The sequence below is a fragment of the Cyanistes caeruleus genome, chromosome 13 (genome assembly GCF_971803275.1).
Source record: "Cyanistes caeruleus chromosome 13, bCyaCae1.hap1.1, whole genome shotgun sequence".
Taxonomy (NCBI): Eukaryota; Metazoa; Chordata; class Aves; order Passeriformes; family Paridae; genus Cyanistes; species Cyanistes caeruleus.
Window position 1 is genome coordinate 7,298,969 of NC_141713.1, and position 12,065 is coordinate 7,311,033.

General features: G+C 45.5%; 1 protein-coding gene across 4 annotated transcripts in view; it reads right to left on the bottom strand.

Annotated features, from left to right (window-relative positions):
• Nucleotides 1-12,065, bottom strand: part of NTRK3 (neurotrophic receptor tyrosine kinase 3) — a 204,480-nt gene that overhangs the window by 36,659 nt on the left and 155,756 nt on the right. For all 4 annotated transcript variants that reach the window (XM_086848325.1, XM_086848323.1, XM_086848327.1 and 1 more), the window contains exon 13: nt 3,240-3,370. In XM_086848325.1, coding sequence (XP_086704451.1) covers nt 3,240-3,370 — 131 coding nt within the window. The remainder of the gene's footprint in view (nt 1-3,239; nt 3,371-12,065) is intronic.

A 12,065-nucleotide genomic window follows, 5' to 3' on the forward strand; every position in this document is an offset into this window, starting at 1 on the left:
GGAACTTGATAAAAAAGTTTAAGTCCAGAATATTTGACAAGATGAAATGGCCATAAGAAGCAGAAAAGTCTTTGCAAACATTAAGAAAATGAAGGGGCTGGTTTTGAGTTGTTGGTTCTGCATCATATTCATCATATTCTCTGCATCCTCCACATGCCAGGAGTGTTTAGGACCAATTCTGGCTTTAACTGTGCAGCCTGACAGGAGCTGAAAAGGACTTGAGTGCTGAAAAGGACTCAAAGAAACTTGTTCCACTTGTCCTGTGTCGGTCTGATGTGCACCAGTTCCCCTTCAGTGGTGGGGGACACTGGGCAGCTCTCCCCTTACCTAAACACAAATATGAATTATACCTGCTCCCTTCCCTTGCCTTGAACCTCCCCATGCAGGCAGCAGAGGCAGCCTGAGCAGCTGCAGGCTGCAATTTATGTGCAAAAAGGGATGCTAAACATCAGAAAGCAGCGCATGGAGGATGGGGCCCAGCACTCTGTGACTGCACCTGGGCTGGCTCCAGAGACTCCTCCAGAGAAGGTGCTTTTCCCCTTGGAGCAGACCTGCTGTGGGGCTTTTCCCCAAGCCTTAGGACACTGCCTCATCTGGTTCTGCCCCCAAGCTGCTATTCACATGGCATAAATCAATTTTAATTCTTTGCCCTTTGAGATAGCTTGACTAGAGATATTTAGATGAATGTTAGTTACATGGTGCAGATGGCAAAGCATCCATCCTCATCTCAGGCACCCAATTACTTTTAGTCATTTAATATCTTCATAATGTTGATGCCACCCTATTTGTCTGCAGGAAAATAGTCCCTTCTCCCATCACTCTTTTCTCCCCCTTTTTTCTGTGGTTGCACATAATATTTCAAGCTGCAGTGAGTTTAGTTTTCATCTCCTTCACACACAATAATTTTTATAAGGTGTTAAGATCGTAAGTTTGTTGATATCACACACCAAAAAAAAAAGTTATTAACCCCCTCTCCTTTACTAAGGTAGCACAGCCAAGCATTTAGAAATGAGGGAGATGGAAGGGATAGAAGAGGGAAAAAAGACCAGGACCAAAGAAAGAGAAGGGATATCTCAGTAAAATCAGTGGAATGCCTCTCCCAGGAAGGTTTGGGGTGGATTTCTTTGTGCCTCCATCACACAATTCTTCCATAGCTTCTGCCAAGTCCCTGAGCATCTGCGGGTTGCAGCTGTCACCACAAAGTGCCAGTTGTTCCAATATTACCTGGAAAAATCCCCTCTTCTGCAGCATCAGGGCCAGGTCTCCACAAGCACCATGTGTTTATTGCTGCAGGAGGGCTCACTCTGAGTCAGGTACCTGCTGTCCATGGAAAGAGAGGTTGGTAACTCCATCCTTCACCTAAAGCAGGTCTCTTCAGCTCAGTTTTCCTGCTTCTGCATCTCCCCTCTGCAAAAGGGGATGATACAACCCCTCCCTTGCTGGGAGGCTGTGAAAATGGGTACACTCACATCTGGGAAGGTTCCAGCACTGGAGTGATCCCCACAATGGAGCAGCCACAGAGAAATAAAAAATGAGGTGTTCAGAGGACATGCCCTGAGCACAGCCCCTCCGGCATTTCTAGTGCTTGACTTTGTCACCTTAACACTCTGCTGGATACAGTGTTTGTGCATTTCTTAGGATGCTTTTAGAAGCAAACTGAATAAAACAGGAAGCTTGTCCATGCCTTCACATCAAAACTCAGTTTATCTGCAGGGCTGCAACCTTGAGATCTGCTAAAAATCTGAGTCCATTTAAGTGGGCAAATAGCACAGCCCCTTCCTTTGGCCCTGGGAGAGAGTCCCTGAGAGCAGGGCAGAGGCAGGCTGTGGGCTGTGGACTCAGCTGCCCTTAACCAGTCTGTCCTGCTGCTGCCCTGAGCTGTAGTGACTGGGGAGGTAGTTCTCAGCCTCAGTTGGGGGCATGAGATCTTCAGGAATTGCAGCCAAATCTCAACTTAATATGTAAAGCCTTTATTCATGTCTTTTCTTTTTTTTTTTTTTTTTTTTTCCCTTCAGACTTATAACGTGGCCCAAATTAGAGGGATTTTTTTCCCTGCCACTCCCAGAGCTGGCAAGAAGCCAGATTCCAGGGCCCTGCTCCAGAGCTGGAGTTGTATGATCTTGCAGGATGAAAGGCACTCTGGAGATGTAAGCTCATAGTAGCAATTAACAGAAACAAGTTTGGATGCTGTTTCTGCCTACATGCAAATGAAACTCTGAAGAGACTGGGGAGCCAGGCTTGCTGAGGGATGGCTGACACTGATAGGCAGGTACCAACCCTATAATCAAACAATTAATCATGTGGGTGTCTTCATGTCCTCGGCTTTAACCAGTCTCAGAGGTGAGAGGTGCAATCTTGCACTTCACTGCTGGAGCAAAAGGGGACAGCTGAGCTAAAAAAAAAAGGCTTGAGCTGCCAATGATTAGAACAAGTCACAAGCAACTGGATGCCTGCAGCACTTTGCAGAGTGCTGGAACCTTTTTCCCTGTAGAGCATCGGTTCAAATGCAGACCTTGTTCCAAGGAGTTAGGAAGCATCGTTTAAATCCAAGGGATTAAACTGTGTCTCTGCCAACTGGTGCCACTTGAGAGGAGAGCACAGTTCTGCACTGAGTACCAGAGCCACACTGCTGGGGCACAGCTCCCACGAGGAATATCACAGGGATGCAAGCAGCACAGCACAAGCCAAGCTGAACTCGTGTTGGCTTAAAATACCCAAAACAGGAGCAACCTGTGGCTATGCAAGCAGGAGCAGAGTGGAACTGAGCCGAGTTGCTTTGCCCATCTTGCAGCAAATTGATCCCAGAAAATTGGCTCATCATGCTTAGCTTTCATTGCTCATTTTGCTGAGGCCTTTTTATGTTTCAGCTTCTGCATGTTACACAAAAAGATAAAATCCAGAAGGAGCGGGGCCGCAGTGGCTGCTGGAGGGAGGTGGATCCACACTGTGCTGCTGCAGCCGCATGGGAGCTCACGGCTTCCAGACCAGCCTCTCCTCCCTGTCTGTCTCCTGGCTGTGTCAGCAGGAAGGGAGGCTTTGGCACTGCTGAGAACAGACAACCTTGAAGCGAAACACTGAAACTTTGTGTGACTAAGTGGATTTACCACAATCTCCGGCATCAGATAAATCTCCACCCCTGGCCCCCAGCCCTCCCCTGCCTCCCTTTCCCACGCAGGCTCATCCAGTCTCGCTTCACTGGCCAGCCCCTGCCCTCTCTGCCACTTTCCCTTGGGATTTACCTTCACTGCCACAAGCATTTTGTCGTTGGTGGGGCTGAGGTTGTAACACTCGGCCAAGAACACCTTCCCAAAGGCACCTTCTCCCAGCTCCCTCTTCAAAACGATGTCTCTCCTCTTAATATGCTGGACATCTGTTGGAGGGAGGGGAGGAAGAGGGAGAGGGTTGAGGGAAGAATGAATCAGGGTTAATTCAGTGAATGGAAAACAACTAATTCAATTTTCTTGCAAGCTGCAAGGGAACTGAAATTGCTTCGCAAAAATATCTACAGGGATCTTTTTACCCACCCACAGAATGCAGCCATCTCTGTGATGGAGTTAGTCTCATGCAAAACATCTGTGAGGAGAGTACTTGAGGTTTATCAGTTCTCATGACAAGCTCATGGCAAGCTCGTCCTCAGGGAGAGCAACCTTCAGGGCAAATCCAGCTACAAAGACATAAATCTCTTAGGAATGATCCTGGAAATAATCCATCTCCTGTGAGATGTAGCAAAGGTCACATCCTTCCAATGAAAGGCCAGGTGAGATTAGAAGGTCCTGTTGAGTTTTGCATTTCAACTGGGATTAGTTTAAACTCAAACATGACAGAGTTTTGAGGCTGAAGCTTGGCAAGTCCAAGCATTCCCAGGAGGAGGAGGAGGACAAGTGACCCCCAGGCTCCTTAGGGCATTAGCAGGAGCTGGCTGGAAGTGTCGAGTACTGCCCCACAGCAGGACCCTGACCCTGCAGCCTTCCCTTCACGACTCTTCCCTCAGAAAGGTCATCCCAGGATACCATCACTGGCACAACAGATGAACTGAACCCATTAGTTTCAATGATCCTTTCCACTGACATTTAGGACAGCAAGGACTGACAGAGAATAGCAACTGAGGATTCAGGAAGAATCACAGGAGCAGTAGCTTTTAATTTACCAGAGGTACAGGAGGCCAATGAAAATTGGTTTGCTCAGCTAACAGGTCATTCCTAAGGATCAAATCTGCCCAGACACCAGGCACCTAGAGGGGTAGGGAAGTGGCTGTGGGATATCCACTGACTCTGTGCTGTTATTAAATGCCACAGGTTGCTGAGAGAACTTGCTCTCTTCTGAGGGAAACACTGAGGTACAGAAAACCTCTAAGCACCTTTCTGGCATCACAGCACCCTAGAACTTCTCAGCAATAAAAAAAAGGGTTTTTAGGTGCTTGGAATGAACTGTAGAAGCAGTTAGAGGTGCATGGCCACCCACCACAGCATTTTCTGGAGGCACAGCACCCAAAACATCATCTCTGTAAACTGTCCTTCAGCAGAGCTTTCCATCACCCTAGAGATCTGTGGCAGCACAGAACACTCCCAGTGGTCATGGCAGGCCGGTGGAGAGCTGTGCACTCTTCTCCAGTGCTCAGTGAGCAAAAGCTGATGGATGAGAGGTCTCCTCAAGCAGAGGCATTATGTGGGACAGTGCCCTCTTTCCACTAGAGTGGGATCCTGAATCTGGACCACTTTTGAACCTTTTGCATCTCCTCCTTGTGCCACAGGAGCTGTAAAAGCATGTGTCCCTTAGATTAGGTGCATTTCCCTTGGGCCACTGCTGATGAAGGAGGTGGAAGTGTCTAACTCTGGGTTTCAGACTGAATGCAGGGACACATCACAATTTGCCACCAGCTCCTGCCATCAGTTCCTGCTGCCCAGGCTCCGAGCAGGCACCTGTATCACCCTGAGGGGCCACGTGGCTGACAACATAGGTACCACTTAATGCATCAAAAAGCCAATGGAAGACAATCATCCTAATGGCTTTCATGCAATTAAGCTTTTTAATTAGGAGCTCAGAGGCAGGTTTATGGAGCTGCCATCTCTGGGCCCTTGGCTTGCTTGGGAAGACGGATGCTGAGAGACTGCACAAGCAATGGGCCTTGTAATGAAAGACACCTCTCTGGGAATTCTCATTGACCTTTCTTAATTGTTCAATAGGCTGAAAACTGTTTCTTACCGATATTAACAGTGTTAGTAACATTAAGGCACAGGTTGGTAGGCACATCCAAAATGACTTTGGTTTTAAACCTGCAGTGGCAGCCAGGGAGAACGAATCACATGTGGACTTCTTCTCCACCTGGTTTAGCTGAGTATTTAGTGAGTACCTTGAGAGATCTGAGATACAACTTGTTGAAATGTAAAGTGATGCACTTGGGTGAGGAAACTCCTAATATAAGAAAAGCTCAAATGACACCAATTTACCTCAGAGAGCAGAGGGAAAGGGGTTTATCCTCTTTGTCTTGGCAAGCATTTCTATAGCACTCGTCACTACATTACCTTGGTCTTCCTGTATTGACAAACCACTTATTTGCATTCTTGGTCTCGCAAATAGCAGCAATCAAGAAAGCTGTGAGGAATGATCTTATAGTAAGAGGAGCCCAAGGATATTTTTAAAAACTCAGAAATGTAGCAATTGCTATTGGATTGTCCCATTTGGTGTGAAATGAAGTTAAACAGGAAAGAGTCTCAGAAAAACCAGCAATACTGTTTAAGAATTTTTGTACTTCTGATGAGCAACACCATGAGAACTGAGGCAAACCTCTCTTTCTAAACTCTCCAGGGTCTTGCCCAAAATTGTCAGCTCCCAATTTTATCTCCCAACAACATCTTAATAAATTAGCAGACATTTCTGAGAGCTGGCATCCAAACAGTGTAATTATGTCTACATTATTAAAATAATATCCCATCTGTCTTCGAGACCAGATTTTACAGCTAGTTGTTAAGAGTCACCTGAGAAGTTTCAGGGAAAATTTATATGAAGAATTAAATGTGGTATTGAGGCAGACAGAATTGAATTGAGGGAGAAGCAATCCTTTGCAGTGGTGGACTTCTGTATCACTGTTGGATTTAAAGTTAACTTGGGTGGTTATAAAAATAAAAGGGTCATGAAGTTAAGTAGTTTGACAGCAACCGGACAATCTTAATGTAGAATCAAAAAAGTACATTTGCTGATCACAATTTCTCTCAACCTCAAATAGCCATAAATTTTGCTTCATAGTATTTTAGGCACAAATGGAATAATAAGTAAGCTATAATAAATGGCTTTTTCACATGCTAGAGGCCTAAAATAGTGAAGTTTAGATCAAATTCTTCCCTTCACGGCAAGATCAGCACTATGATTAATTCTAACCCACCATAAAATACAGGCTTTAACCATAAAGCAGTGACAAACCCCCATGGCACGGTGTGGCCAGCAGCGTTATTGCGCTCACCTTGCACCTCCGCGCCCGCCCGTCCCGGCTGTAACTCATCAGGAAGGCCAAATAGCCATGAAAGATGCTGTGCTGCAAGGGCACCTCAGAGGTTCATCTGCATAAATCTGTTTACCTCCTCCTGGAGGAAGCGGAGCCCTGTCTGATAAACAGCTGGTGTTTATTTGTTTTAGGCAGGCAGTGCTGTGTTAATCTGTCTCGGCTGTGTTGCAGTCAGCCCTGTAGACAAGGTGTATGCAAACTGCCTCTCCCTAAGTACCACTCTTCTTATTTTTTTCCGCCCCATGTACCATTAACTTATAAAAACAAGACAACAAGGCAATTCATGAGAAGATCCTGTGCAGAAGCCACAGCAAGACCTGACAGGAAAATAAGGAGAATTGACAGCATGATGTGAACTCATTCAAAGCCATGCTGTACCTACAGGAAGGATGTGAGTGCCTGACACTGAAGTAATTCCACTTTACAATGAAACATCTTCCAATCTTTGTTTTGGGATCATTATGTTTCTTCATGACACAGAAGAAAAGTTGGACTGATTCCCCACCTTTATTTTTGTCCATCAAGATTTAACACACAGAGAAGGTGTTTCGAACTTTTGCCTTCACTGTTGTTCTGAATAGCCCCTTAATCACATCAGAAAGCACCTGACCTGCAGCTGGCTGGAACTGGCCTTAACTCAATGCTGGCACATGGGGGTAAGAGCATTAACAACAGTCTGGGACCCACTTTTACACATGGCCTCCAAAGCAGAAAGTTTCCTTTTCTCTGGAAGAGTCAAGGCAGAAGGGTAGCAGCTTTGGATCTGCAAAGGGATCTTTATCTAACCACCTCTGAACCTTTTGCTGACTTGATCTGTGCTTAAAGTGAATTTAATCAGAAAAGTGGCTGTCTGAAAACAGAAATTTCTTCCTCCCCATCACCTGCTCCCGTGTGTCCTTAGTCATGTCTGTTCCTCTCTTTGAGACAAACACCTTCTAGTTTGCTAAACTTGTGAACCCAACAGACCCATGGGATACTGGGCAAGAAGAGAGAATAGGATTAATTCTGCTTTTCTCATATGTCAATCCACCATGTCCCAGTAGGTCACTTCTGCACTGGCCCTTGTGACAGGGGCTGGAAAATTCAGAACTTTTCCACTTACATCACAGTTTCAATGCTTCTTCTCCCATCTTTTACTCTTATATTGCAGAGTCTCTTTATCTTAGGGCAAGGTCAAGGTAAAAAGACCCTAACTCAACCACCAAATTCCAGGTAGAGCATATGGAGCTGGTAATAGACTGTGTGCAATGAAAATATCTTGTTTTGAATAACCACCACTTTTCAATCACATGAGCGGATATTCAGGAAGTTGTATGAGTACATTTCATGAATCTAATTTTCCAATTACTGTCTCATTTCTAAATCAGTCCCGGGCATCAGATGAGGAAGAGATAGGTTCAGTGACACTGCAAATTCTGCATTTCAAATTCCCATCACAACCAGTATATTTAAAACCATGGTTTGCTAATACTCTTGAAACCTGGATGCACATGATTGTGTTTGGACACAGATGACTACAGCAGGCAGAAGATGGACAAATCAGGCTGCAAACAGAGTAAACCATGAGCAGTGCCAGTACTTAAGTTAGGGCAAACTGCAAAACTACCAATGCTGGATCATTTACACCAGGTCAGTTCCAATTGTTAAATTAATTAATTTCAATTAATTCCTCACATCTTTCAACCCCCCCAAACATCAAGCAGTCTGTCTTCTTGTATTTCTAGTGGGTTTCCTGACCCTGGACTATTAATTCACAAACAACCTGTAGCTTGCTGGTGGAATAGAGCAAAATTATAGACATTTTCCCTTTTGCTGCCCTCTTTATTGGAAGATTCCTTTTCAAGCCTAGAAAAGACCAATATAAATTTTCTATAAATTTTTCTTCTCCCCCAACATGTGACCCTATTTTCCCTAAAGGTAGGTCCTTTCTTGCACCTCTCCATCACCAGCTCCTCCTTCCATTTGCTTTTTCACATCACAGCATTTCTTCTCTCTTTATCTTCTCTATTTTTTGCCCCTCTTACTGTCCAAGCCCTGTTTTAACACTGACTTATTTTAGATCTGGTTCTAGGGTATCCTGATATGGGTCTGATCCTGGGCTCTTTGTAGTTATGGTCTTGATTTTCATAAGCTTCTAAAACCTCATTTGCATTAACAGCGCTTTATAAATGATAACAACAATGACATTTTTCAGCAGTGGCTGAGTCATTTGCTGTAACAACTAATTTATGCCAAGGAATTGTGTCTTTTCTTTCTACATAAGTTGTCCACAAAAAGGTAGCAAAGTTCTCACTTAGTCAATGTGATTCATTCATTTCTTCCTCGACACTGCTGGAATAACTCTAGAGAATAAATGCTGCACAGCTCCGCCACAATTAAAATCAAATAAACAAAGCTTAAAATTTACACTGGAAATCTTGTCACCACGATGTGTAAGTGGCAAGCAGAGAGCCTTTCATGTCAGGCAGTCAATCACAGCCTGGATGGGAAGCAAATGTCTCGATGAGTTACCCGATGCACCCGATCAGAGCACAGCACGTGCATTGGGCAGGACCATATCAAAAAGCTCTGCCACTGGAGGGCTGGCAAGGCATTCTCTCACAAATTTGTCTTATACAGAGAGAAGATAACAATAGGCAAGCTGCACAGAGCCACAGTTTCCCTCCTCACCCCGTGCAAATCCATCAAAGTCAATGGAAGGTATTGATTTCAATCATGGACTCCTGTGAAGTGCACATAAACAAAGGGAGAATCAGTCCCACATCATTTTAAAAATGGAGACATAAGCAGGCTGTTTCGTATCTCTGCCTGGACTCCAAGTAGGTAGCCCTTCACTTCTGGTGGCTTCTGTCCCAGCTCTGACATGAGCCACCTCTGGGAAAGGGCCCAGGTACACGTTCCAACAGCTCGGCGTGGTGCCCAGACACTGATTCTTTGCCAAGCTCCTCTGTAAGGCACCCTTCAAGGACTTGGACTCAAAAAAGTCATGATTATAAGCACCAAGCAGTTCTGATACAAATCATAGTGATTTATGTAAAGCATATCTGAATCTTTGGGAACTTGGTGGAGCAACCACAGCCCTCAGCTCAGCTAACAATTGTACTCCTTCATAAAGACCTTAAGAGAAAGCTGGTTTATGTTTCTGCAGTTCTTTTAATTTTCTTTCCATCTGCTTCATTCCTTGGGAGCAGCACAAGGCATGAGTGCAGATCCCAGGTGGGAAGGAGGCTTTATTGCTCAGCTGACCCAGCAGACCCAGAGCTAATGCACTACATGCTGCTAAATGGACCTTGGTAAAAAATAACAGGCCTTGACGCATTTAGCTGGACATTCTTGGCTAAAAGAATTATCCAGTTATACCAATCTACACCAGGAGCTAAAGTTCAGTGCAATTGAGCTCAGGAAAACAGGAGAGGAGCAACCTCTGCATGCCAGATCTTTGCTGCTTTGGAAATACCTGACATCCACCATTTCCAAGCACGCCTCTGGCAATCAGGACATCACAAGCTCCACTGGCTTTTGCTGCTGCAATAGCAGATGGAGAGGAAGCCCTGACCCAAAGCACTGCTTTTCAGCTTCCAGCTGACCCCAGCTAGCCCTGATTTGGGGGAGAGATGCTGCAGAACAGCCCTCAAGCTCCACAGAGGGGTGTGATTTGCAGGTAGTCCAGTGACTGGAGCTGAAGGGAAATGGAAAGGGAGTTTGTGTATGTGTGTGTATGTGTGTGTGTGTGTGTGTGTGTGTGTGTGTGTGTAAAAGAGCTGATAGAAAGGCAGAGCACAGGCACCCCTTAAACCAACAACTCATCAGAAGCAACTCTAGAGCCCACCAGGCTCCCTCACCAAAACACCCTGACAAGCACCTGGAAGCAGGTGTGATATACCTACAAAGTTTAAACCCAAACCAAAGCAAATTCTCATTTACTTTGTGAAGAAAAAAATCTGAAAAACAGTGAAGTTAGAATGCACTTGGCTCCATTCCACTTTTTCAGCAAATCCTTTTAAACAAATCACTTTTTAAGCAAAACCTTCTCTCTCACCTTAAACTACCTGACATTCCTATAAAAACAAAGCATAACTTCAAGCCCTTCTCATCCATTTCAGTCCCATAAATCTGGGTACAAACAACTCAGCAATTATTTTATGAAGAGAGCAAAGTGTCCCACAGCTACTGGGTGCTGAGCAGTCTGTGCCAGGAAGCACAACACTGCATAGTCCTGCAGAACCAACACTTATCCTGGGGAGATCTAAACAAAAGGAGGTAAAGCAAGAGGAAGGATCCTGAGCATCACCCCCAGCCTGACAATGACCACAGCAGCAAATGGAAGAACCCTTCAGCACATCCATGCCTTGCACAGCAGTGGGCTCTTGCCTTTGAGTCAGAATCCACCTCCTCCTCTTCCTGCACATTTATGACTTTCTGGAATTACTCAAGCAAGAGTTTGTATCAGCCTTGATCCAACAAGGTAAATTTCTTCACCTGAGCTGTTGTCAAAGGTTAAAATGTCCTTTAGTATGGAGACTTTGAGGACTTTACCAAAAGAAACCGAATGCTCCCAAGGCTCCCTGTGGCTGCCAGGGTTGGAGTTAGGCAGCAGGCAGCTGTAAACGGGTTCCCAGTTGTGCCCCAATCTCGAGCTGTGCTCCAGTCTCTGCCTCTGCTTATTCTACATGTCAACATCCTCTCAGGCTGAGACAGTCACTCTGGTCCCCATTGCTCCTGTCACCTCTACAAAGCCTGGGGACAGGTGCACCCTGTCCTTGCCAATGCCTCTGCATGCACCAGCTCCTCCTCAGCTGGCTCCCAGGGGAACCCAAACACTGCTGATGGAACCAAAACCCTACTGACATTCCAGGCAAAAAGACTAAAAAACCATCCCAACATTGGGATGATTCCAATGATTCCCAACATTGTCTGCACCTTCTCAATTTCTGGCTGGCACTAGGCTGGAAGGATAAACTGCTTTTTCAGCTTCAGCAGCTTCTGCCTCCTCAGACATCCAGCACCAACTTCTCATCCTGAGGGGACACCTAGGCTCTGCCCTTTTCACACGAGGGTCAGTTGGCATCTTCTGAGGATGAAGGCTATCAAGGCATGGGTGGAGAGGGGAAAGGAGAGGGCTGCAGAGGGCTTTGCACTGGCTGAAATGCCCAAGAGCCCCATGACAACATATGACAAAAGGGATCTTACACAAAATGTTGTCCTCACTGATACACTCCAGCAGCCCTTGGAAACAGAGTCTGGGGTTCTTGGCAGGGTGGGAGGAAAAGCGAAAGGGAGAGGAGAAGGGAATCTTTCTGGTGAGCATGTTTTCTTTCCACCAGCCAGGCCCCTAGGTCCCCTGCTGCCAAAGCACTCAGAATAAAGCATTAATTCAATACCACACATTTAATTACACATTATTTGAAAGTGAATTTATTTAACAGAGGAAAATAGTCTTCAGAGAGCATCTGCCTCCTTCAGACTCGTGCGTCTGCAGGGAGGGGGGCTTGGAGAAGAGATAGGAGGCATAATGGTTTGTTTTACATCAGCAGCTATTGCTGTTCTGTTCATCCCTTCAAAAGAG